General features: G+C 35.3%; 1 protein-coding gene and 1 long non-coding RNA gene across 2 annotated transcripts in view; one reads left to right on the forward strand and one right to left on the reverse strand.

Annotated features, from left to right (window-relative positions):
* Positions 1 to 14: 14 nt before the first annotated feature.
* On the forward strand, positions 15 to 19,494 carry LOC132124129 (uncharacterized). The gene is made up of 3 exons (XR_009426720.1): positions 15 to 424; positions 2,084 to 2,271; positions 19,396 to 19,494. It is a non-coding gene; the product is annotated as an uncharacterized LOC132124129 (long non-coding RNA).
* The window catches only part of LOC132124128 (phosphate-regulating neutral endopeptidase PHEX-like), a 12,862-nt gene continuing 873 nt past the window's right edge, over positions 13,403 to 25,391 (reverse strand). The window contains exons 2-22 of the mRNA XM_059534967.1: positions 23,408 to 23,464; positions 23,017 to 23,178; positions 22,845 to 22,928; positions 21,304 to 21,530; positions 21,087 to 21,155; positions 20,867 to 20,983; positions 20,671 to 20,754; positions 19,917 to 20,059; positions 19,600 to 19,693; positions 19,375 to 19,503; positions 18,674 to 18,775; positions 18,505 to 18,582; positions 18,291 to 18,394; positions 18,148 to 18,206; positions 17,391 to 17,445; positions 17,205 to 17,272; positions 16,990 to 17,120; positions 16,821 to 16,886; positions 16,197 to 16,301; positions 14,007 to 14,083; positions 13,403 to 13,909 (exon numbers count right to left, since the gene is read on the reverse strand). Coding sequence (XP_059390950.1) covers positions 13,807 to 13,909; positions 14,007 to 14,083; positions 16,197 to 16,301; positions 16,821 to 16,886; positions 16,990 to 17,120; positions 17,205 to 17,272; positions 17,391 to 17,445; positions 18,148 to 18,206; positions 18,291 to 18,394; positions 18,505 to 18,582; positions 18,674 to 18,775; positions 19,375 to 19,503; positions 19,600 to 19,693; positions 19,917 to 20,059; positions 20,671 to 20,754; positions 20,867 to 20,983; positions 21,087 to 21,155; positions 21,304 to 21,530; positions 22,845 to 22,928; positions 23,017 to 23,178; positions 23,408 to 23,464 — 2,114 coding nt within the window. The 3' untranslated portion in view covers positions 13,403 to 13,806. The remainder of the gene's footprint in view (positions 13,910 to 14,006; positions 14,084 to 16,196; positions 16,302 to 16,820; positions 16,887 to 16,989; positions 17,121 to 17,204; positions 17,273 to 17,390; positions 17,446 to 18,147; positions 18,207 to 18,290; positions 18,395 to 18,504; positions 18,583 to 18,673; positions 18,776 to 19,374; positions 19,504 to 19,599; positions 19,694 to 19,916; positions 20,060 to 20,670; positions 20,755 to 20,866; positions 20,984 to 21,086; positions 21,156 to 21,303; positions 21,531 to 22,844; positions 22,929 to 23,016; positions 23,179 to 23,407; positions 23,465 to 25,391) is intronic.

Raw genomic sequence — 25,391 nt, forward strand, 5'->3', positions numbered from 1 at the left:
TGGTACTGTTATACGGCTACTCACAAATATTTCACTGATTCACATCAGCTCTTATTTAAGTAGGGGGCTGACTGAAATTCATAAACTATCCCTCCACCCCTACATTTCTCCATCTGTCTACCCATATATTTATCCTGAGAGGACAAACACAAATAAGGGAGAGATTGAGGGTTACCTGCATTTACAATGTGTGCATTTCATTTATGATGGCAGTAGACTATAAAACTACTCTATATGTCTTTGTCTTTCTCTGAATTTGACAAAAAAAAAGTCAAAAGTCAAGATAACTGAAACCAACACCAGAAGGAAAAATCTGCAAAAAGACATGACAAGAAAGGATATACACAGTGAACGAGAAATTATGCCTTTCTGACAATAAGAATCCTGCATCCCGCTGACTCAAACTGGGCACAAGAATCGCATGGTAATCCTCACCACATGCTCACAGGAAACACTAAACATATTTACAAATGAGTCAATTCAGGAATAAACACGCAAACACATACGGACATGTTCATATAAACTGGTCATCTTCATGTACTGTATATATCCTATGTTTATGTTATGTGCATGGGGTCCAAAAATCTGATATCATTTTTCAAGTTTTTTATTTAACGCTAGAAATAAACAGTTTTGCAATTTTCATGATTTAGTGCAAATGTATTAAATTAAATTATACATTCTCACTATCAGATTTTTTTTTACCCCAATGTACTGTATACTGTATATCCCTTAATACATTTCATATACATTCAAGATCACTTGGACGCCACATTTCCAAGAACTAGTATTTTCACACAAATATTTGTGAATTTTTATGTACCCGTCTTCTAAACACATATGTTGAATTGAATAATAAAAGAACGCTGTACCCACCCACAGTACATTCAGCACTTCTTCTATTACGGTACACTCTGAATTTTTCCTTTCTGTCACTCACTATTCAGCGTCCTAAACAATAATCCTTGGTAACAAATGGCAGAAGATTTATATTCCTAATATTTGTTTTCCTGACTTTGTGGTTTATAGCTAAAACTAAAGTAGAGGCACAGTTTGAAAATGTGCAGTAAAAGTTGTTTATAATAATGGCCATGCTTTCATTGGCGAGGCAGTTAGATTGATCTCAGCGGAGGCAAACCGGTAATTTAGAGGGAGACAGAGACGTTTCTGCAAGTAGCACTGGGAACGTTGGACCAATGAGCCAAATAGTGTCTTTATCTTCTCGGTCCCTCTTTATTTTTTAATTACGGTCTATAAGAGGATAGCTTAGATATTAAAAACAATACATGGCCAAATGTATGTGGACACCTGAATGCCACATCTATATATGCTAGTTCAGTATTCAGTGTTAGCACTACTGGAATTAATAGTAAGTTTGTGCTCTCTTTGATTTGGCGTTCCAATTCATTTAATTAACATGCCTTTTTGTGCAAATCTTAGGGCTGTCAATCTAAATGTAAAATGTAGTAAAAATTTTAATTGGTATTTAATTGGAATTAAAATATTTTACGAAATGACTGCATTATATTGGGTTGACAGTGTAATCTACAAAGTAATTTGTGATGTGTTATATATTAATTCATAAAAGAAATTCACATGCATCAAACTGACCAATTTACCTTCCTTTAGCAACACCTCTTTCCACTCGACATCATGTGCAAATCGCCTAATTTGGTGGTGTCATCATAAATATTATGTCATTTGAATGAGTCACTATCCAGCTCATTTAGACAGTTGATGTCCTTGTTTAATGCACCACACTTGTAAAAGAACGAGCCAAAAGCATGAAAAGGTAATCCACTGTTCCAGGAGGGGCCAGAAATCTGGTTCCATTAAGAGAAAGCAATTAATGATTAATTATGTAATAAGCAAGATAACAAGCAGTGCATGATTGTGTTGGACATTGCAGATTATGTACCAATTAGTTTATTGTACAGGGACAGAGACTGTGTGTGCTGCCATCCAGGTTGGGCTACAATAAGATGGATCGAATCAAGCCATTCATCACTGTAATTCACTTTCTTTCCAGAACCTTTAAGTCAGGCTAATAATTCACTGTCTTATTGTCCTTTGATTAATTCAGGTTTGTTTGGAGGAGAGCATACCCTAAGGGACTGTCTGAGTGGGTCGATGAACATGAGCATTAAAGAGGAAAAGCGAGACGATGGATGATGAATAGGTGGATGGATGCGTGGAAGAGCTCTAGGTCTTTTCTGAAAGGAGACAATACTGTTACATGATCCCAATCCAGCCCGAAGCACACACAAAGAGGTATTTCACCCAGAATTGTCATAATTTACTCACATGTTGCTTGAAACCTGTATGTTGTCTGTGGAACACAAGAGTAGATTTTTCTGACAGTTTATAGTGACCGAAAAGGAGAGAAACACATTAAAGCAAGATGAAAGGATTATAAAAGCAGTCCTTTTGACTCGTGCATGTGTTCCAAGTCTTCTGAAGCTGTATCATAACCAGGGGGTGCACATACGTTTCTGGTTCTCATGAGAGCACCTGGAGATTTGGTTTGGTTCTCACACTGCACATAGTGTGACTCATTAAATATAACTATAAAAATAAAATAATTATTCATTGTGATAATAGTATTATTGCATGTATTTATTTTGTATTTTAATAAAATAAATAAAATAATAATAAAAAAAGTCATTATTTACTGATAATCTTGGTCTTTCTGGTGACTAAATGACAGAATCAACTAACCTTTTCATTCTCAACCAGTTGCCTTACGTCTTACATGCTTACTGGCACACAAACACTGGAGAATATGTTAGTGTGACAGTCATTAGTAATTCTAGCATTTACTGTTTTAAATGGATGAAAGTTAAATATTTTAAATATGTAAATGATTCAGCTACATCCCTCACATACACATCTAGGCACACATGCACAAAATTAGTAATTAACTACTTGAATCATACTTTGCTTTAACATTAGTCACCATTACTTCAAACTTTCAATTTTTCTAATGAAGTAAAACTACAAATGAATCACACACACAGACACACACACACTCATACACACACACACACAGAGAGAGAGAGAGAGAGAGAGAGAGAGAGAGAGAGAGAGAGAGAGAGAGAGAGAGAGAGAGAGAGGGAGGGAGATCTATTCTTACACAATGACTCAGCACATCCAGTCTAACACACACACAAACACACTGACACAGTATACTGCGCTTGTACGTTGCAATTTCTCTGTCCTGCTTTGTATGTTTTTGTTCATCTATTGGAAAGGTTTGGGTGTCAGATTTGTGAGAATCACTCTAAAAGCTTTTTAGAGCACTCATAATCAATGCATCATCTCTGACAGTTGGTGCAATTGACTACTGCAAAAATAAAATAAGAAATATCTGTGAGATATGAAGTCACAACTGCACAATATAAAGATGCAATTCTTAAATATGAAGCCACAATCACAAGAAATAGTCACAATTACATAAACAAAAGTTGTTTAGAACAATTACACTGTGAGGGATTGCATGATTATAACATTTTGAGATCACATTATTATAGTAACAATTATGTGAAATAAATTATGAAAACTTGAAGGAAATGTCACACTTTAAAATATAGGCACAATTACAAGAAATAAACTGTGAATATTTAATTTAATTATTGTATTTATTTATTTTTTGTCAGAAACTTGCTTCCATTAGCTATGCTAATTATATAATTTATCTTTTCTGCATTCAATTACATAATAATGTAAAATAGAAAACATTTTCACTAGTGGACTCAAAATGTTCATTTTCAATTTTCAATGTTCATTTATTAAATTGATTATCTAAACTGATCTCCTTCACATTGTTTACTTTACTGCATCAGCTGATGCATAAGTATTTTTTAAGATGCAGTAGCAGCTCTTCTGGCTCAGTTGACTGTATAAATCAATAAAACTGACATAATCCAGATATTATAAGTCATTAGTATTTCTCAGCATGGAAATAACTGGGGTTTGAAGAGTCTGGTACACTGTTATATGTGAAAGAAAGAAAAAGATAGATGATGATAGAAAAAGATAGACAGAGAGATGGTCTTCTGTTGTGCTTCTTCTTTCAAGTAGGTGGGCACACACTCGGCCCCGTCGCCCACCGCCTGCCATGTTATTTCACACTAGCTATACACACTGCCAAGGCTGAGGTCACCAGGCTTTTCATTTGAAGTTCCTGTGTGTTGTCACACCAGTAGCTGTCTTTCTGGGTCTGTATGTAGGTGTTTGATTCTGTGGAGACAGGAGACACACACTTCCATAGAAGTTTCTACTTGCCTCATAGCTCAGCTCTGCCTTCAAAGCACACGATAATCAAGTTCTCAAAGCTTTTTGCTGGAGACAATGCTCAATAGCACAGAAAATACTACAATGAAAAATGGAACTCAGTTATCGGTGTCGAGTTTGATGAATTTTAGTCTTCATCTTAAAGATAGTTGAGAGGGTTTGAAATGTATAGTTTTATATACTAAATAATATGTTTATTTATAACCTTTATTGAAACATTAAGTGATAAATTAACAGAAATTCAATATTCATATTTTACTGTATATTACCTGTTACCTTTATATTTCCTTGTTTTCTGTGACCAGGATCCTGTCTAACATGCTTAAAACTGGAAGTAAAAGCATACATTCAAACATACAATCAATCACATTTATTAACATAATTTAACATAACATAATAACTTAATTAAAAACCAAACTAAAAACACAATGAATCATTTGATCTACTTTTACTTCAAAGCTTATGTATGAGTTTATGTATGAGCAATCTTTGAGGCGTGCACAGTGCTCTTCTGTGAGGTTGAATCAGAGATTGTCAATCATTAAATGTACAGCCTGAACCAGAGACACTTTAACTGTCAAACCGATTCGCACAAACAAACGGCAGAGAATCCATCACACCTTTAAGTCATTAAAAGAAACTACAACAAACCTTTGAACGAGGTGTTCCAGTTTAATACTCACTCTTGTGTGTTTGTGTTTTGTACCTTTTGGGAACACAGTGACTGATCAATCCTGTCAACATGATCAACAGTTTCATACCTTAACCAATGTGTTTGTGAGGACCATGTTTGTAATGTGTGTTATGGAGGTAGGCATATGGCCACTGAGAGGAGAAAAATGTCTCATTATTGCAGCTAATGGGAAGGCCTCCTAACACAAGCCCTTCGTGGTGCACCGGACATGGTCCCCACAGCAACCATCACCAAAGCAACCACCAGCACAATTTTCACATATTTCCACAGGCTGCAGTGAACCTCTGAGACTATGATGATCCTTATATTAACTCAGACTTTATGTGATATAGACCCTATAGGAAAGAAAAATCACAACTGAGCTTTCCTAACCATCTTTTTTTGGTGGCTCTGTAATCAGATTTGCAATTAAAAGTCTGAAATCTTAACATTTTATCATCAGATACTTTATCATCTGTCTCATTTGTGAGTGTTTTCCAGGGAATTTTAAAACAAATGATGAGGTATAATAAAGAAATCTTAGAGCAAAGACATTTTATTTTGGGGAACGGCGAGGAAAAAACCTGTTAAAGCTGAAGGAGAAGTGGACAGGTTGGGAGGTCAGACTCAGTCCTTAGAGATTCTTGTCATGCTCCCCATCAAATCGGATTGGAACAAATCACTCAAAAGAAAATCCTATTTTCCAGCTTGTTACTGTGGCGATGCTGTCTGAATCAAAAGTTTCAGCCAATGTACTCTCCCATCAATCATCTCTCTGTTATCTGTAACCTCCTGTCTCTACCTATATGTGCACTACATATTTTTCAAAGTGTGAACAGTTAAAGCACTTCTGGTCAGACTTCTTCTAGAGTTACCAATGACAGTTAAAAGAGCTGCAAGGAGTAATCCAATATGACTTCTATTATCCAGGTCAATATATCAAGTTCAGTCTGTCTGTTTCTGCCAGTGACATCAACTGGTCTGAATTTCACCCTGCACAGTATGTTGCGCTGTTAAATTTTACCTGATGTTAAAGCTTGGCACTTGCCATTATTCTGGACTGTTTTTTTGTGTGGGGGGTGGGGGGCGGGGGGCGACGGTGTCTTTCTTCAACTACAGGCACTTTTCACACTCTCACTTGTTTATTTAAACTGAGAATTATCTTTCCCCGAAGTCATAAACCTTTCAAACCCGGTGTCATTTCTACATCTCAAATGATGCATTGTGTTCAGTAGCATTCTGTGATGGAAATGCCATTTTAAAAACATTTTTTGAGTAAAATGTCTCACTCATAGGTCTTGTTGCGAGATTCCTAGATAGGATTTAATATAACCTAAAACACACACAATCTAATAATATTTTTACACCCACGCATAATTTGACAAAATTAACAAAACTGGAAAAGGCTCACAGGATTATTCTATGCAGAAGTGATACTTACGTTTGTCACAGATTTGCCAGGTCCTCCTACACTCACAACCAATTATCCCACAATCACCTGACTTTTGATTTGCAGCACCTGTCACCCCTCATCACACACTCATTACATAAGCCAGCCACAAGCACCAAGACTCTGTCCGGTCTCGTCTATGCAACCTTGAATACATGTGTGGACTAAACCTGACTCGCTCTTGCCTCTTGGAGGATTCCGTCGTCTGGATACTTTGGAAAACCAACTCCCTTTCTGCACCTGGTGGCTATGGAGTGTGTCTGTGTGCCCGTGGCTTAACCTTGGAGACAATGGTGTCAGTGAAGAGCTTTAGAAATATGGAAAACAATGTATTTTAATAATAATGTATATTTTATATATATATATATATATATATATATATATATAAAATATACTGTATACAAGAGCAAAGAATAAAAGCTATACTTAAAAGCCATTAAAAAGTAGCCAATAGAAATTATGAAGGCATGCTAAAAAAAAATATTCCAAGACCGTTTTATAGCAAAAAAAAAAAAAAGAAGAAAGCTGATTTTTGACACAAATCAAACTCTTAGGACATGAAATTGCCTGCTGTTTAAGAAACCATTTACCTTTCTCTGCCATTCTGTTTTCCATTTTCTGATTTCCATTTTTTTTATTTTCACCTCATTTATCTACCTCTCTCAGCCTCTCAGTGTCTCTTCAGTGGAAACGGCAGAGTAAGGGCGGCATGCTTTCAGCTACAAAACCATGATGGATAAGAACCCTTAAAAAAAGGTCTGATCTAGTCAAACATTGAGTCCCAGGCTTTCCTTTCTGATTCTACTTTTTCGCCTCAAGGCCAGAGCCACGAATGGTGATGCAGCCCATGAACACTGCTCGGCAGGGAAGGATGTCTTGCTAGGGGTGTTGTGTTTTGAATTCATATTCTATAAGAGCAGTTGATTAGAGCAGGCTCTTAAAGAAATATGAATCATGTGTGTCTGTGTGAAGGCTGGTGTTGAAGTGAAGTCTGAAGGGCTGACGGATGTGTGACAGGTCAGACCCTGAGGCAAAGTTCTTGTCAATGACTGATCCAAGTTATGCCGCTGACTTATGATGGCATATTTCTCAAATCTAAAGTGAGAGAAAGAGAAGTGAATTCTGCATAAGAGATTTGTGTGAAGGGCATTTGTAGATGTGTAGAAGTGTTCCTGTAGCTCAAGTAGTAGAGCATTGAGTTCTCAAGCGTTGGGGGTTCAATTCCCCGGGAGCACATGATAGGTAAAAATTGATAGCCTGAATACACTGTAAGTCGCTTTGGATAAAAGCGTCTGCTAAATGGATACATTTAATTTCATTTTAATTTAGACATCAGCATCAGCATCTCAATTTCTCAGCATCTCGTGATACTGTCAGTCAGTATTCATAGAATGACGTACTTTTGTTTTCATGTTGAACTAATGTAACTAAACAGCTAACATCTAACCAGTTTCATCTGCAAATAGGTCAATGACAAGATAAAGACATCTTATAAGATCTTTTAAAAATCATGTTAAATACAAATGTGCCAAGTTCATTTCTGTTTCTACAGCACCCTAAGTTAACATGGTGATGAAAACAAAATATACGATGGGTGGAGAAATTATATTTCAGTGCTTTTGCTTTCGCTTGCAAAACTTTGTGTGTGTGTTTGTGTATATACAATATATATACACTCACTGGCCATGTTATTAGGTACACCTTGCTAGTACTGGGTTGGACCCCACTTTGCCTTCAGTACTGCCTTAATTATTTGTGGCATAGATTCAACAAGGTGTTGGAAACATTCCTCTGAGATTTCGGTCCATATTGACATGATAGCATCACACTGATGCTGCTGATTTCTCAGATGCACATCCATGATGTGAATCTCCCGTTCCACCACATCCCAAACCTGCTCTACTGGATTGAGATCTGGTGACTGTGGAGGCCATCTGAGTAAAGTGAACTCATTGTCATGTTCAAGAAACCAGTCTGAGATGATTTGAGCTTTGTGACATGGTGCATTATCCTGCTGGAAGTAGCCATCAGAAGATGTGCACACTGTAGTAATAAAGGGATGGACATGGTCAGTTACTATACTCAGGAAGGATGTGGCATTTAAACAATGCTCAATTGGTACTAAGGGGCCCAAGAAAAGGTGTGCCAAGAAAATACCTCCCCCAACATTGCACAACCACCACCAGCCTGAACTGTTGAGACAAGGCAAGATGGATCCATGCTTTCATGTTGTTTATGACAAATTCTCACCCTACTATCTGAATGTCACAGCAGAAATCGAGAGCCATCAGACCAGGCAACGTTTTTCCAATCTTTTGTTGTCCAATTTTGGTGAACCTGTGCGAATTGTCCTCCTTCTCCTGTCCTCCTTTTCCTGTTCTTAGCTGACAGGAGCAGCACACGGTGTGGTCTTCTGCTGCTGTAGCCCATCTGCTTCAGGGTTCGACGTGTTGTGTGATCAGAGATGGTATTCTGCATACCTTGGTTGTTACGAGTGGTTATTTGAGATACTGTTGCCTTTCTATCATCTCTAACCAGTCTGCCCATTCTCCTTTGACCTCTGACATCAACAAGGCATTTTTGTCCACACAACAGCTGCTCACTGGATATTTTCTCTTTTTCTGACCATTCTCTGTAAACTCTAGAGACGGTTGTACGTAAAAATCCCAGTAGATCAGCAGTTTTTGAAATACTCAGATCAGCCTGTCTGGCACCAACAGCCATTCCACGTTCAAAGTCACTTAAATCCCTTTTCTTCCCCATTCTGATGCTCGGTTTGAACTTTGAACTCAAGTCGTCTTCACCACACCTAGATGCCTAAAGTTGCTGCCATATATATATTTTCAAATTTAATTTAGAATTTTAAATCCATTTTTTTTCCTTTAATTTATTAAACACATGCTCATCATAGATATGCATTACTATAACATTACTTCATGATCACACTAATGGTCAGGTGACAGGACAGCCTCCTGGAGGCCCCCCAACACTGCACTTTTTGCATCTCTCCTTTGTCTGACACCCATTTCAGGTCTTGGTGTCTCTGCTAATGAGCTGATGAACTGAATCAGGTGTGTTTGATTGTGGAAAAGTGTTGATGGGCCTCCAGGAACGTGGTTGGGAACCACTGTCTTAAATGACAGAGTACAAGAAGAAACAAATATTTTCTTTCCTTGTGAACTTTCTCTTAAGTAAATAATTTGCCCATATTGATACCTGCATTACTGATAGGGAGTTTTATTGTGATAAAGTGGCATCCAGTCATATTTTCTACAAGGAATTGCTCACAAAAAACGATTGGCTTCTGCATTCCCTAGGCTTATCTATTGCTGCTTTTTCACCATACACATCTATAAATAATTCTTCCATTTCTTGGCCGTTTTGCTTTCAGCGTATCTCCAAGTGTATTTATTTTGGATAAGCCCATGAGGAGAATCTGGCAACCTGACCCCTTAACGCTGAGGTCCCAGCTTAGCTCTTCTTTACTTGATAGAATATTAATGGCGAATCTATCTTCTGCATTCTGCCGGGCACCAATGGAAATATAATGTCTAGAAAAACCTGTGGGCAGATAAACTGTCTGACCCAAATGTTCCTCCTGTCATGTTCTCTGGCTTGAATTCCTGCTGGTTCATAACCTGGACCACCTGGGAAGGATAATGTTAATTCTCTGCCACTTAAATGTCATCTGGAAGTACTGTATACAATTTTAAAACGGCTGCAGTTTGTTATTCAAGCAGCACCACTCCTGATTGATAGATTTTCAGTAAACAGATAGATGATTTCACTTTTCATTTCCATATATACATGTTTCAGTTTTATTACTACCATTTGAAAATACTTAATTCACAGAGTGTTTCAGTACAGACAGATAAAAGCTTTCAAAAAGCTCTCAGTACCCATGTTTCTTTCTCTTGCGTGTTGCTCAGGGCTATCAGGATGCCACGCAAGCCCAACGTAATTAAACTCCAGAGAATAGACCAAAATGAACCCATGAACCTACTCAACAGGTAAGATCTGCAAAAATTGTTTTTTTATAAATCACCTGTCAACCAATGCAACATCCAATGTGTATGTTTAAAAATGCTTACATACAAATAGGCTAAAAGTCAAATAAAATGTAGGCCTTCTAACACACAAACATGCTTAAAACACCATCTAGTGGACAACTTATGAAAAACACTCGATCACAGACAAAATCAAGTACTGTAATTGCCTACAATATCTACAGAAGCAATTTTAGTACTCAAAGACAAAGGATAATTTAATGGAATTGGCTTTTAATTCACTATGGGTGTGATCTTTTAAAGACTGATGGGCCTATTAACCACTGAATTGATTATTGCTCTTTTAGCTTTGAGATCGTCCCGCATTCTCATTAGCTCAAGCCATCAGTTGTAGTGCATTATGGGGAGAGAATGTGATGGGTTTGACTAAAGATGATGCATGCCCTGATAATGTAATTATGTTCTTGCTCTCTCACAGACAGTGGAGATCCCTCTACAAACTCTTCAGGTTCCAGTGCACTCATAGGGCACAGTGTTACCACAGGAACAGTATACATAAATGCACATAATTAAGTTACTACCCTTGTCTCAAAGACAGAATAAGGGGGAGAGCGAGAGAAGCAGAGGAAACAGTTAATTGAGGTGCTGTCTTTATTTTTCATTCTAACAGATGTGCTCTGAATCATCTGAGGAGCCTTGTGTATGTGATTTCTTACCTATCACATAATAAATAATGTACAGGCTAGTGCCACAAAAAAAAACAAAAAAAAAAAAAACCTTGCCTTTGGGGGTAATTATGGGTTACAGAAATAAAATAGAATTAATGTAAATGTGTAAGTATACACTGTAAATATATATATATATTTTTAGAGAACATTTTGTCAAGAAAACACTCAGTTTTTGAAAATTTCATGTGTAATTCAGTGTTCCTTTGTTGTTTCTTTGAAATTAATTAAATTAATTAAATGTACTAGCAATTTCTGCATGAAAATTGTTTCTAAACCAATTTTTATTCCCCCATTGAATTTCATTATATTCTGTAACTGGTCATCGTGTGTTTCAAAAGAATAGTTCACATGAGATTGAAAATAATGTTAATTTACTCTTTCAAAAGGATGGCCGCTATTTGACATAAATATACCTTTAGCTGTTTTGCAAGCACTTTAAAAGAAATTATTTTATTTTTGTAATGTTCATATTCATAAGCTGTTATTGCTTTTTAATGCATAATGAAATCCTGACATAAAGCTGTTGTATTGCTTCAAAGGTCATTGAAAGAGTGGCTATTATATGGCTATTATATTATATTTAATGAGTTATTTGAATATATAAAATGTATATAGTTTGTTTTTTTTTATGTATATTTAATGTAGTCTCAATTAATGGGGTTAGTATAACTCCATGCATAATATTATAATTTGTATTTTTTTGTTTTAGATGAAGTATAGCATGTGACACTGCAGTGCACAGTTGTGTTCTCACATTCACAAGCATTCTGCTTCAGTGGACTGCCAGTTGGCTGCCTCTGGCATTGTTCTACAAAACTCACTCTCGCCTCCTCCAGCTTTATGTCTCTCTTTCATCTCCAGTTTCCTCTGGGCAGAATGAAGATTTGGCCCCCTGGACACTTGATCCCCTTAGACTTTGTCACTCTCTTTTACCCGCTCCTCAGAATGACAGCAAACACTACTACACACAGACTGACAGATGCATCTCCTCAGGACCTCTGGGCTATTTTTAGACCTGTCCTTTTAGCACTCCAATCAATGAAATTCTGTTCCACCGTTTTGCCTCCTGTTATTTCTGTCTAAATGGAGGTCAGAGCAATTGATTTTGGTTCACATCTTATCTGTATTATTGGATTGCTGCAGTACGTGTATGTGTGCTTAATTCATGTTCTGAGTTTATGTCCAACAGGGCTGGTTCCTTTTTTCATTCATCCAATTTCTTTATGTGCTTTATTAGACCGGTATTCATGCACGTTTCATAATTGGTCATGTGAAAATGACATTTGCTTTGATTTTCTCTTCTTGTTTGGTGTGGGAGGCATTGACGTGCTTTGCCCTCCCGCTTCTCTCCAAACTTAGATCGATTTCAAAAGTAAAAAGTGTAACCTAAAAAAGAGTGAAAGTGATTTCAGGCTTTCATGAAATCCCCCTGATGGAGGTGCCCTGGAGCCGGCTCTGCTACACCTTTATAGGTTTAGTTCACCCAAAACTTCATTCATTTGCTGAAAACTTACTCAGATGAATTTGTTTCTTCATCAGAACAGATTTGGAGAAATGTGGCATTATATAACTTGCTCACCGATTGATTCTCTGCAGTGAATGGCTGCCATCAGACTGAGAGTCAAAAAGGCTGATAAAAACATCACAATAATACACACGACTCCAGTCCATCAATTAATGTCTTCATTCCAAATCCATCAAGGCATTTTACCTTCAAACATTCAAAGTTATTGGATATATATAATATCCCAGCTAAATATGTAGTCTATAGACAATGGACCTGATCACCCCCTATGTTTTTAATTTGCTATATGACAGGCTGACTGTATATTATGCTGTTTATTAAGGCCAAATTAATAAATAAATACTTTTAACAGATGGGTTATATGAAAACAGTTTCTGCCGCATAATTTACGTCAGGTTTAATCATGAAATTAAAATTCACTTTGTCTTTTCTTGTTAATGTATGTAATAGGTCTTATTGTGAATGACTGTTTACTTTAACAATTATTTTAATTATAACTTAAACTATTTGATGAAAACAATAGATTTCTCTCTTCTGAAATATACCAGCCCACATCTTAAAAGTCTCCACGCTACATGTTTTTGTTTTTTACTTTTTCTATAATTCATTAGACTCTGATGTATGTCACAATACTGAAGCAAAGATCTGTTTCATTATGACTTTGCCATGTAAAATACACCAAAACAGGGAAACAATAATTATTTACTTGCGTTTTCAATCAAATAAAATGACAGACAATGTTAACTGTTATCAACAACAATGAAAATTACAATAATAATTTATAGCACTCTTAAAACAACAGTGCAACCTAATTTGTTTGTGAAAAAAAAACAGTGATGAATCAAAGAAATGCCTCAAATGAATTTTATGGTCAGTTTGGCATTTGCAAATTTTAATTGAGGTCAGACAGTAAAATGCAAATTTGGCTGAAGCACTCAGATTTGTAGGCACTGTGCATTTTATCTACAGTGTTCCAGCGGCTGAAGGAGGGCCAGGTGCTCAGTTGTCAACACGGCCCCAGGATTCAGTGTTAGTTACTGCTGTTTCACTATAAGAAACCAGTGAACGGGACAAAATAGGGAGGTTTGGGTTCTGCTGTAATTGAAATCTTCACAGGGTCCTCTTTTTCATTACCACACTCGACAGGACTTTGTTCCCCTGTTCAGGATTGACGTCTCAGGGCAGTTAAAAGCTTTATGGAACTCTTCATAGTTGCTCATCGCCCCGATAACCCTTCATCATAGTAACAAGAGTAAAGTAAAGGACACTACAAAATATAAGGGATGTAATATAGATGTAAATGAGCTGTGTGTATATTAATGCATCACACCTATATTTAGGAGGGCTGTGAGCTCCACTCTGGATCTGATCACGTGCTGCTTCTGGTCTGTAGGCATTACAGCGAACCTAGTAAATGACAAAATATACACAACCAATCAATAGAGTCCCATTTAAACCAGACACTACAGGGAATACCATTGTTTATTTCACGCACTGAATAATTTTAATCTCGGGCTATTTGGCTTTTCATAACATGTTATTTCAGACCAGTAGAAAAAAAAAAATCTAAAACACACTTTTAAGAGTTCATTTTATGTTGCCGTATTGTGCTCTATTTGCTTCTGTAGATTTCAGTTACATTATATCTTTAAAGGCCATTTTCTCAAAACTTCAGTTCAATAGCATTTACACACACCAAATTTCCACTTTTGTTCAATATTCTGAGGGTTTTTACAAAGATAATTTTGTTCATATATCATTTGCCTGATTTTATACAAAATTGGATTCCTAAAAACAAAATGAAAAATCTATTTGTTTCTGACTGTTGACATTATTTTCTGATATATGGAGTGATTAAAGAAGGCATATCCAAAACCACCTCAAAAGAAAAATGAAACCAAAATCTTGAACCTGGATTTATTCAATATACAGATCTCTATTTTGGAAATATATGCAAATGAGTGCATATTTAATGGGATAATCCATCATTTGCATATCTGAACAACATTTCATAAATCTTGTAATACAGAAATGTTTGCAATTCTTAATGTTATAAATCAACTGGGGAAGTGTGGTGATTTATATTAGTTAAACCTTTTACCCTATTAACCTGGATTGTCTTGTCTTAAATTACATTTGCAAATAACATTTACTTGAAGTATTCACTTTGAAAGTTGTCTGTATACAGTTGCAGTCTTTCTTAGACAAGCACAGAGTTTTAGAAGTATATCAGTCGGGTTTTAAGCTCTTCATAGCACAGAAATGGACCTTTTCTGTCCTCCTTGGTGACTTTGTTGCCTCATCAGCACCCATTCCATTTGGAGTCCCTCAAGGCTCTATTCTTGGCCCAATGCTAGGGGTGCTCCAATCAGGATTTTTGAGACCGATCATCAACTATTAGCTCCCTACTGACTATTTTCAGGCGCTGCATAATATCACTGCGCCTGCTGCACCCATGGTACGGCAGCAAAGTTCCTTGATTATTATGCCAGAATAAGAGTATAGTTCCTAGCCATCAGCCTAGAAAATCATAACCTTTCATTTTCCGTCGGTCTTAGTACATGATGTAACTACTGAAAAGTCAAGTTTTAAATAGGAAAAATATCAAAACTCTTTGGTCATTTTTGAGCGATCAGATTCAGTGATCTACTGTATGTTAAGCTAAGCGCTAACGCCAGACCTGGAGATCGACTGAATGGATTCAAAAATGGTAAAACACATCTGTTTAACTCTAGGGGAGTTGGAAAACGAACCTATTTTCAAAATAGTGGAGTGTTCCTTTAACCAGGCCTCTCTCTCATGCTTGCAGATAGTGCAGAATGCTACAGCTCAACTTTTAACTCAAACACGTAAACGGGAACATATTTACCCCATATTGGATTTCCTGCATTGGCTTCCGGTCAGTTTTAAAATTGTTTGTATGGTTCTAGTGCTTGCTTACAAATCCTTAAACGGCCTAGCCTAAACCTATCTTTCTGAACTTATACAACTGCATGGTCCATCCAGGTCTTTGAGGTCTGCTGACCTTATGCTTGTGCTGGCTGTCCTTAGAGGAAAACTGAGGCACAGGAGAGACCGTGCCTTTGTAGTAGCTGCCCCTAAACTCTGGAATTTATTACTATTGTCTGTGAGCATGGCCCCAACTTAGTCTGCTTTTAACACATTTTTATTATTTGGCATTAAATTCAGTTTGAGAGCTGTGTGTTTCTCTCTCTCTCACTCTCTTCATCTTTGCTGTTTTATATTTTTACGTACAGTACCTTATTATTGTTTTTTTTTTTATTAAATAAATTAAACTTTAAACTTGATAGTAATGAGAAAGTGCTTACGTTTGAGTGAGTATTAAAAATACCATGTCATAAAATGCTAATTCTAATCTTGTAAACTATTTAGGATACACATATAAAACCCCTAAAAATGACTTTTTCAACCCATTCAAATTTTTTAAGAATAAAATATAATTTTTGTGACATCTGACATTTAAGTCTAAGTATTTATGTGTGAAATGCATAATACCGACATGAGCATAACTGAGGAAAAACAGCTGGTTGTTGGTCAGACCCACACCAGGTAGGAGGGGCTCCTCGACTCCTGCTCTCTCTTTTTCAATCCATCTCCTATAGGCCTGCAGACAAGTTCACATATACACCAATACAGACACATTATTAAAGGAGTCGTTTCAAAAAATAATCTTCATTTCATTCCAAAAATGTTCTATCATCCATGGAACACAAACTGGGGAATTTTAGGATCTAGTCATTTTTTTCTGTGCAATTAAAATAGTGCTTCAAGTTTAAAAAAAGGATGAAAAGAACCATTTAAATATGATGAAATTAATAAGATATTTAGGAATTTATTCACTGAGAATTGTGTCTCTCCTGAGAAAAAGAGCAATGTCTAATTTGTGAATGAATCATTATTTTGAGTTTTCTATGAATCAATTGACCTGATTAGCAGTCTGAATGATGTGTACACAAATCAACAACAAATTGTAATATATTCTCCAAATTGTAATATATTCACAAAAATTCTCTTTTTGTGATCCATCAAAGAAAGTCCTACAAGTTTGGAATGAGACAAGTTAATGGTAAATCAGATTCAGGTCACTTTTTAGGGATAATTATAGTGGAAAATGCTGTAATACCCTGAAAGATTCTCTCATCCCTCCATTGTCAGCAATGTTCTCTGCCAGAGTCCTCTTCCCCTTGACCTTGAGAGAGGATTGTGGGTATTAAGTATTAGATTGGAAGCTTTACTACATTTTGATGACATGTTGAACAGAAATGCATTAATTAGGCTGGTGTCTACTGTACATTTAGCCCCGCCTCTTTCCAGTAGTAACTGTTGTACTGGTCAATCATGCATTGTGTCTTTTCAGTGAAGCGGGTGATTGAGAAGTTGCTCCACCACTGTTCCAGGTTCCCGTATTTGTCGTATTTCCTGCCTAGTTTAACACAGACAAACACAGATGGGTTGTCTCCATGGCAACACGTGTTGAGACTCACCTTCCTAAATCAAATGGCCTCACCATTGTTATCAAAGCCATGGGTCAGTTCATGCCCCACAATTACACCAATTGCTCCATAGCTCAAGGATCTGACACAAGAAAAAAAAGTTATTTTTCCTAGAAATCCACATCTCAATATATAGAAATGAGCATACTATGAAAACATTAATTAAAACACATCAACAAGAAGAAGTGTCTATGTCTTACCTAGGGTAGTCAAGTCCCCAGAAAAATGGCTTCTGAAGTTCTCCCGCAGGGAATCCTGGGAAGAAGAAGATTAGCCACAGAATAAAAGAATGTGATACAGTTTATCTAAATGCACATAAAACAGTGAATACACAGCTATTACACCTGATAAATACCAAACCAGAAATGTTTATTCAGTTTAACTCATATTATACTGGATATCATTTATCATTAGTACACTATTAAAGGCAAAACATTGTTACTGAGGTTGATTTGTACACAAAATAGTGTAAAAGTGTACGAGGGAAGCATAATATACACACACTAAAACGTCTTCAAGTATTTTATGATCATCAAGGCTACATTTATGTCAAAACAGTGATATATATTTTTTTACAATTAAAAATCATGAAATGAAATTATATTTTTATATATTTTCAAATGTAATTAATTCCTTTGATGGCAAAGCTGAATTTTCAGAAAACATTCTAATATGCTGATCAGTGCTCATGTAAAAAAAAAAAAGATAAACTCTGAAAACCTTATATATTCCTAACTTTATATATTCTTTAATAATTAGAAAGTTCAAAAAAGAGCATTTATTTATTTCAATGCATCCTTGCTTAATAAAAGTTTTAATTTCTTTAAAAAATGATTTCCAGGTCTTTATATTTCTCTGTTTTACAGAAAATTTGAGAATATTATGACCATTGACCAATCAAAACCAGGTATTCAACAGAGCTCTTTATTTATCATTGAACTGAAATTCATAACTCACTGATCTGATTGGTAGAGGAGCTGTAAAATGCATTTACTGTTGTTGGGTTGGTGAACCACCTGAGGGGAACAAAGTGATGTTTCATCATGTTCAAAGCCAGATTCATCTCATTTTAACAGGCTTTGAAAATGCTGACAATTTACTCTGTGCGTGGGACTGTTTTCCTCAGCCAGCCGATGTCAGACTGAGCTATGAACTTCAGGGTCTGCATGACATTCCCAAAGTAGTCCGTCTCACTGAACGTCAACTGTGCATAAACATAGAAACCTTAATGACTTTGAGTTGCACTGATATCTGCCAAACACATTTAAAACAATTAACCATCAGCAACTGAATCCAAAAAGCTTGCAAACATACTCGTTTGATGTCCTCGTTAATATATGTGTCATTTAAGATGAACTCTGGGTAACCCACTTTCGCCATGACTGCATGAGCCTAATGTGAGATACAGATAGTAATGATGTGAAAAAGAACAGTTTCATTGATGCTGTGTATTCATAGCTGTCACAAATACACTGGAAAACACCTTTTCTGTTGCTTTTCTCTTTGTTTCTTTATCCATCCAGTCATTCTCCTTCTCAAGCATGTCAATAAATGCCCATCGGATACCATTTATCAATTCCTCCATCTTCATAAATGTTGAAAGACACCAATCAGAGGAGCATTCAAAAGCATGTTCATCAGTTTTACAGTAAAATGAGATCCAGTGTTTTATTCTGTTATTCATGATAAGTTCCACTAGATGGGGACAGAAATTGCATCCATCACACCGAAGTCTAGTCTGGTTGCTGAAAATTCATCTTTGATGTAATATGCAGAAAACAGAAACAATTATTATACATTTTAATAATGTTTCACAATATTACTGATTTAACGGTAGTTTAATCAAATAAATGCAACTCTAAAAAAAACAAACACTTTTGAACAGTAGCATATGCAAAAGCAATTTATTCCTGATATGGCAAAGGTGACTAAATATTATACGAATAGTTTGCATAACTTGTGTATTAGGATAAAAATCCTAATAGTGTGAAATATATATTTTCTGTTTTAATCTATCTTAAAATAGGAATTATTTCTGTAATGGCAAAGATGAATTTATATATATACTGTATGTATGTATGTATGTATGTATGTATGTATGTATGTATGTATATATATATATATATATATATATATATATATATATATATGAATATGAATATTTGCACTTAATATAAGTTGTACCATGTGTTTCTTGTCCTCCAGGAAATGCTTATCGACAAAGAGCCTACCGGTGGCATAGATGAGTGTGTTTTCTACATAATTCACACACTTGTCCCAGCGAGGGGTCAGAGAGGTGGTGCCCGTGGTAACCTGAGAAGAAGCGGATATTTCATATTGTAAACCTCAGCAAATCTATTTTTATCCAAAGATTGGTGGAGAGTTAAAATGAGCAGGTGGTTCACTAACCCGAGCAAAGTCCAGGAATCTGTAGAGAAAGCGTCGACTCAACGTGGTGATTCTGGAAAAAACTGATCTCCATATGACATAATTGGCAACTGTCCTGGGGCGAGGTTGGAGAAAAAGGAAAAAAAACATTTGGAGCAGTTGAACTACAGCGTGATCTTAACTGTTATTGAGCAAGGCAGTTGATAAACAGGTAGGACATATAAACAGCACACACAGTAATCACACAAGTGATATTGTCCAGACCAACAGAAGCAGAACCTCAGGGCTCTGATGTAGGTTTTAATAAGGTTTAATATTTTTAAAAGCTGTCTGGATACCTGGTTTCTGTGGTGTTGATGAGTTTGAAGAGGTCTTTAAAGTATTGTTGGGCACGTACAATCACCTGCTCTGAAGAAGAGATTTTCAGGTCTGGATACAGCTCAGTGTCAATCACTGCTCTGACAAAACCCAGCCAGTTAAACTGCAAAAAAAAAAAAAAAAAAAAAAAAAAAATAATAATAATAGAAAAAAAAAAAAAAAAAAAAAGATTAGCTGTGTTTTGTATGGAAGCTTATTTCTGCCTCAGATAAAAAAATTTAAAAAAAAAAAATTAAAAAGGTAATTGTGACTTTTTATATACAATTCTGATGTTCTTTCACACAATTTTGAAAAAAAGGAAAAAAGAATTACCACCTCAGAGAAAACTAGTGCCGTCTAAATAGAGTCACAAATCAAGCATAATGTTAGTTCTGGCAGGTCACATTAGTCAAGCTTGCAAAGCCAGAATTGTGAGAGGAAAGAGTCACAGTTAACTGTTTTACCCTATGGCGAAAAAAAAAAAAAACCTTAGGGAGATGTCAAGAAAAAACAGAATTGTAAAATGTAAATTAGCTTATAACTTGCAATTGTAAGATATAAACTTGGAATTCAGAGAAAATGTAAACTCGCAAGTAAACTGCATAAGCAAAATTGCATCATTCTAAGCAATTAATCAGCTTGGCTCATATATTTCTCTATCATTAAGTAAGTGTGTGTGTATATCAGTATGAAATGGCTTATAATGTACATTTATATTAATCATAATGCACTTACATCTGGAACAGTGCGCTGCAGTTTGGACAAGCTGTACTTGTTGTACATGTTCTCACTGGTGCGGTTCTCATATGGGATCACAATCTACAGAAGAGCACACACTCCACTGAAGCATCGAGTACCTTGACAGCACTATTTTCTTTCTCAATGCCAGTGATTTGAAGGAATTTGGTTTCTCCAGTGTTTTGGTGCTCACCTGTGCAAGTTTGATTTCAAAGTCAAGTACTGGTTTCATCTGAGCCTCACCATCTTGCTCATTGGCTCCCAGCATGACAGAAACGTCAACCATTAACCTTAAAAGAGCTTCTCGGTACTGCAGAGAAGCATGAAAGAAAGATTTAAGAATGCAGGGAAATAAGCAGGGCTGACTGTGACGGTGTGTAATGATATATAGGCTGACAGATATACCGATGTACCATTTGTGCCTCAGTTGTATTGGTGATGTAATCTTCTCTGGATGACAGTGACAAAGAGGCCTGATCCAGCTAGAAAAAGAATTGAAGAATATCTAGAAATCTTTTCACCTCAATTTTATTGTTAGGCAAACAGGTAGCCCCACCTAAAACTCACACCAATGGTTGAGCTACAAGTTGACATGTCAACGCATTTTGAGATTTGACATGTAGGTCTCACCTTGATGATGTACTGGTCTGAGTGCTTGTCATCAGGAGAGACATAAAGCCGAATAAGGACGGACTTGCTGTGCTGACTGCGGATCTGTGCCAGTGTCTCCACCAAGTTAAACTGAGACTCCACCCACCGGTAGGAAGAGCCCAAAGCCTCGCCTAAGACCGGCCAGCGGAATTCCTTCTGCTTTAGATTCTTCAGCAGAGGTTTTGCATCCACAATCTCCAGAGCAGCTGTCAGGATAGAGGGAGTAGATTAGATAGAGGGGAGTAGATAAAGGGAGTGATTCTTACAAGGATTCCTAACTTTTTAGTCAACTGAAGTCCTAAAATATTTGCTTGAAGTATGCCCTGAGATTTTAAGGAACAAAATTAACAAAATTCTATGATGCTGTTTATTGGTACATTTATATATATTTTATATTTTTGATCAAATAAATGCCGCATTGATGAGCATAAGAATCTTCTTTAAAAAAAGAAGATTCTATCTATATATTTTCTATCGATATATTTATATTCTATATATAAATATATATATAGATAGATAGATAGATAGATAGATAGATAGATAGATAGATATAGATATAGATATACTGTATATATTAATCTTTTAAAGATTTTTTTTTGTTTTTTTTTTAAAAAAGATTCTTATGCTCATCAATGCAGCAAAATGTATATTGTGAAATATTGCAATTTTAAAAACGGTTTTGAATTTTAATATACTTTTACATATTATTTATTCCTGTGATGCAAAGCTGAATTTTCAGCAGCCATTACTCCAGCCTTCAGTGTCACATGATCCTTAAAAAATCATTCTAATATGCTGATTTATTATCAATGTTGGAAAGAGTTGTGTTGCTTAATTATGTTTTGGAACCTATGATATTTTTGGGGGGATTCTTAGATGAATTAAAAGTAAAAAAAAAAAAAGAAGAAGAAGAAGAAAGAACAGCATTTATTTAAAATATAAATATTTTGTAACAATATATACTACCTTTAGAGTTTAACATAATGTGTTAAATTGATAAAAAGTGATAGTAAAGACTTATATTGACATTTTGTAATTTATATATGTATACTTAATTGTGTGTCTATATATATATATATATATATATATATATATATATATATATGTGTCTATATATATATATATATATATATATATATATATATATATATATATATATATATATATATATATATATATATATATATATATATATATATATATATACATAGATTTTTTTTTTCTGCAGTCCTTTGAGAATTGTAATCCAGCCTGGATATTGTCACATACTGTGATTGTGTCATTTTTAAAATTATTTTGAAATTGATTTAATACCATAACTTTCTGGGTAAAATAACAGTTGTTAGTGTTTATATTGATAGTTTTTTTTATAATAATGTCATATTTAAAGATGTCCCACATCCCAATCAATATATAAAATTACAAACATCCTATGTTAATAATTATAATGTAATTTAGAAAGTAATCACATCAGAATATTGCTGCGGATGTGAAACTGCAAAGAGCTCTTCTGTTCTTACATTCATTCATGCAGGACACATAGAGGACTTTGGCCTTCTTCACCGCCTCAATATCATCTCCTCCGATGGGCTTCTCTAACAACTCTGTGGCACAAAGATTCAAGAATCAAGATTAAAGCACCTTATTTGGGCTGAAGGTATTTTTCTGTCAGAATAATTTGGATCAGTGCACCTTTCAGTTTGAGGTCTACATTCTGTCTGAGCCATGGGTAAATCCCATAGCTGGATGAATCTTCCGGAATGGGGTTGTCCCGGAGCCAGCCTCCACATGCATACAGGTAGAAATCATCACATGGTTCTACTGTCTGATCCATCTTACTCAGGATGGAACCGGCTAGAGAAGACACATCACCAAACACCGATTCAGCATTACAGTAATCTCACACAAGTAAATGCACAATTTCAAGGTGTTTCTAAATGATAATGCCTGCTTATTATGTTCAAAGTAAGAGTGAGTGCAGTTTAGGGAATTGCTACTGTAAGTGGTTGTCTGCTGGTTCAAGTTTTAAAAAAGTTCCCATTGTATTCTAGAGTCTGTATATGGATTCATGATGCAAGTTTACCTGCTTCGATACACTGTGGGGTGAGACAGATGTCATCATTGCTTGCTTTGTGTGACACTACAGGGCAGAGAAAACTAAATATGTCAAGCAGAACGATCAAGGGAACTATGTCCTGACGAAATGAAAAATGACGTTATGAGCAAGTGTGCACGTGCACACACACACACACACACACACACACAATTTAGTTCCCACTGAGCTTAGGCTTCAGCTGTCCATGCTCTGGATGTCACAAAGGACAAAAACATAGTGCATGCTCTACTACACACATTCCAAACAAGCTACACATCTACAAACAGGGCTGGCGAAAAGTAACGTTACATTATTTTCTTGTTATATGTTACTCCATTAAAACCAGCCAATTAGGTAACATTCTTAATAAAATAAGAATTATATATTATATTTTCTTAGTATTTATGTATCTACTATTACATTGAATATTACATTAAATAACAAAATATTAATTAAATATTTTATTTAACATATAATTTTTTTATAATATTTATTTATTGCTTTTTGTATTTAATTTAATTTAATTTGAGCTAGTTACAAAGCAATATTTCTCATTTTGATTTAGTTTAATTTGATGTACTAAAATTGCAAACTAAAATAATAATTCATATAAACTATAAACAAATTTAAAAGCTTTAACTAAATAAAATTGACAAGAAATTTCTTAAAATAAAAATAACAAAAAATAATAATGAAAATACAAAAATAAAAACAAAACAAAAAAACTAAAATAATATCTCAGTGATGCTAAAATAACACTGGTCTGATTTTTTTGTGTCGTGTACATGGAATTTAAATTAAATTCCTAAAATTTACAAATATTTATTTGATATATTTAGCTTTTTACAGAACTTTTAAGAACTATATTCCTTTGTAGATGCACTGCTTGCAATGTATACCTTTTCGCTGATGAGGATGGCAGGGATCCAGTTTTATTACATTTGTCATAAAATGGTGTAAATTTAGAAGTCTGGGTACACGATGCTGTGTTATCCCAATATTGTCTGCAAATATGCTGTACATAGATCCCGTAGTAAAATGAATTAATGGAGCAAATAAATATATAAAGTTTTGCAATATCTGTGAATTTGTTTCATTATCCCCACAACCAGCAGAGAGAGCCTCGTGTGTGTGTGTGACTGGAATATGTACAGACAGAAATGAGCATAATTACACTCTAGTCTCACCACAAATAAGCAGGCAGCCCTCAACAACTGAGAACAATAAGAAGAACATCATTTATTTGGTGTCTCAACTGTACACCACCCAGAAGACACTTATGTAAACCAAAACACATCCACACACACTCGTACAGCATGTCATGAAACAACATTCACAACATCTCAGGAGCCAAGAGACCCATTCACATCATTTGAGCACTCTTAAAGTGACAGGTCACCCAAATATGAAAATTATGCCTTCATTACTTACCCTCATGTCATTCAAGGTTTTTTTGTTTTTTTTTTTTACATCTTTTATGTTCCAGAGAAGAAAGCAAGTCTATCGAAGCTTGTTTCAGCCATGGGATAAAAATATACTTTTCTCAGAATTGCAAGATATAAACTCAGAATTATGGCTTTTTTTCTAGCAAGTCCAAGTTTATATCTCATTCAAATCTGAGTTTACATCTCTCAATTCTGTTTTCTTTTTCTCTGTGTCACATAGAAAAGGGATTCTGTGACTTTTCTTCGCAGTTTTGTGATTTTTTCCCCCTTCAAACTATTTTCTTTCCTCGCAATTGCAAGTTAATATCTCATAATTCAGACTTTCTTCTGTGTATTCTGAGTTTTTTCTCGAAGTATTTTTTTCTTTACAATTCTGAGTTTATATCTCACAATTCTGAGAAAAAAAGAAAATATAAATAAGATCAAAACACAATGCAAAAAAAAAAGTGTCAGAATTGTAAGAAGAAAAAAAAGCCACTATAACCTTTTCAAATTTTATACCATGGTGGAAACAATCTTCCATACAA

This window comes from Carassius carassius, chromosome 42, assembly GCF_963082965.1.
Source record: "Carassius carassius chromosome 42, fCarCar2.1, whole genome shotgun sequence".
Taxonomy (NCBI): domain Eukaryota; kingdom Metazoa; phylum Chordata; class Actinopteri; order Cypriniformes; family Cyprinidae; genus Carassius; species Carassius carassius.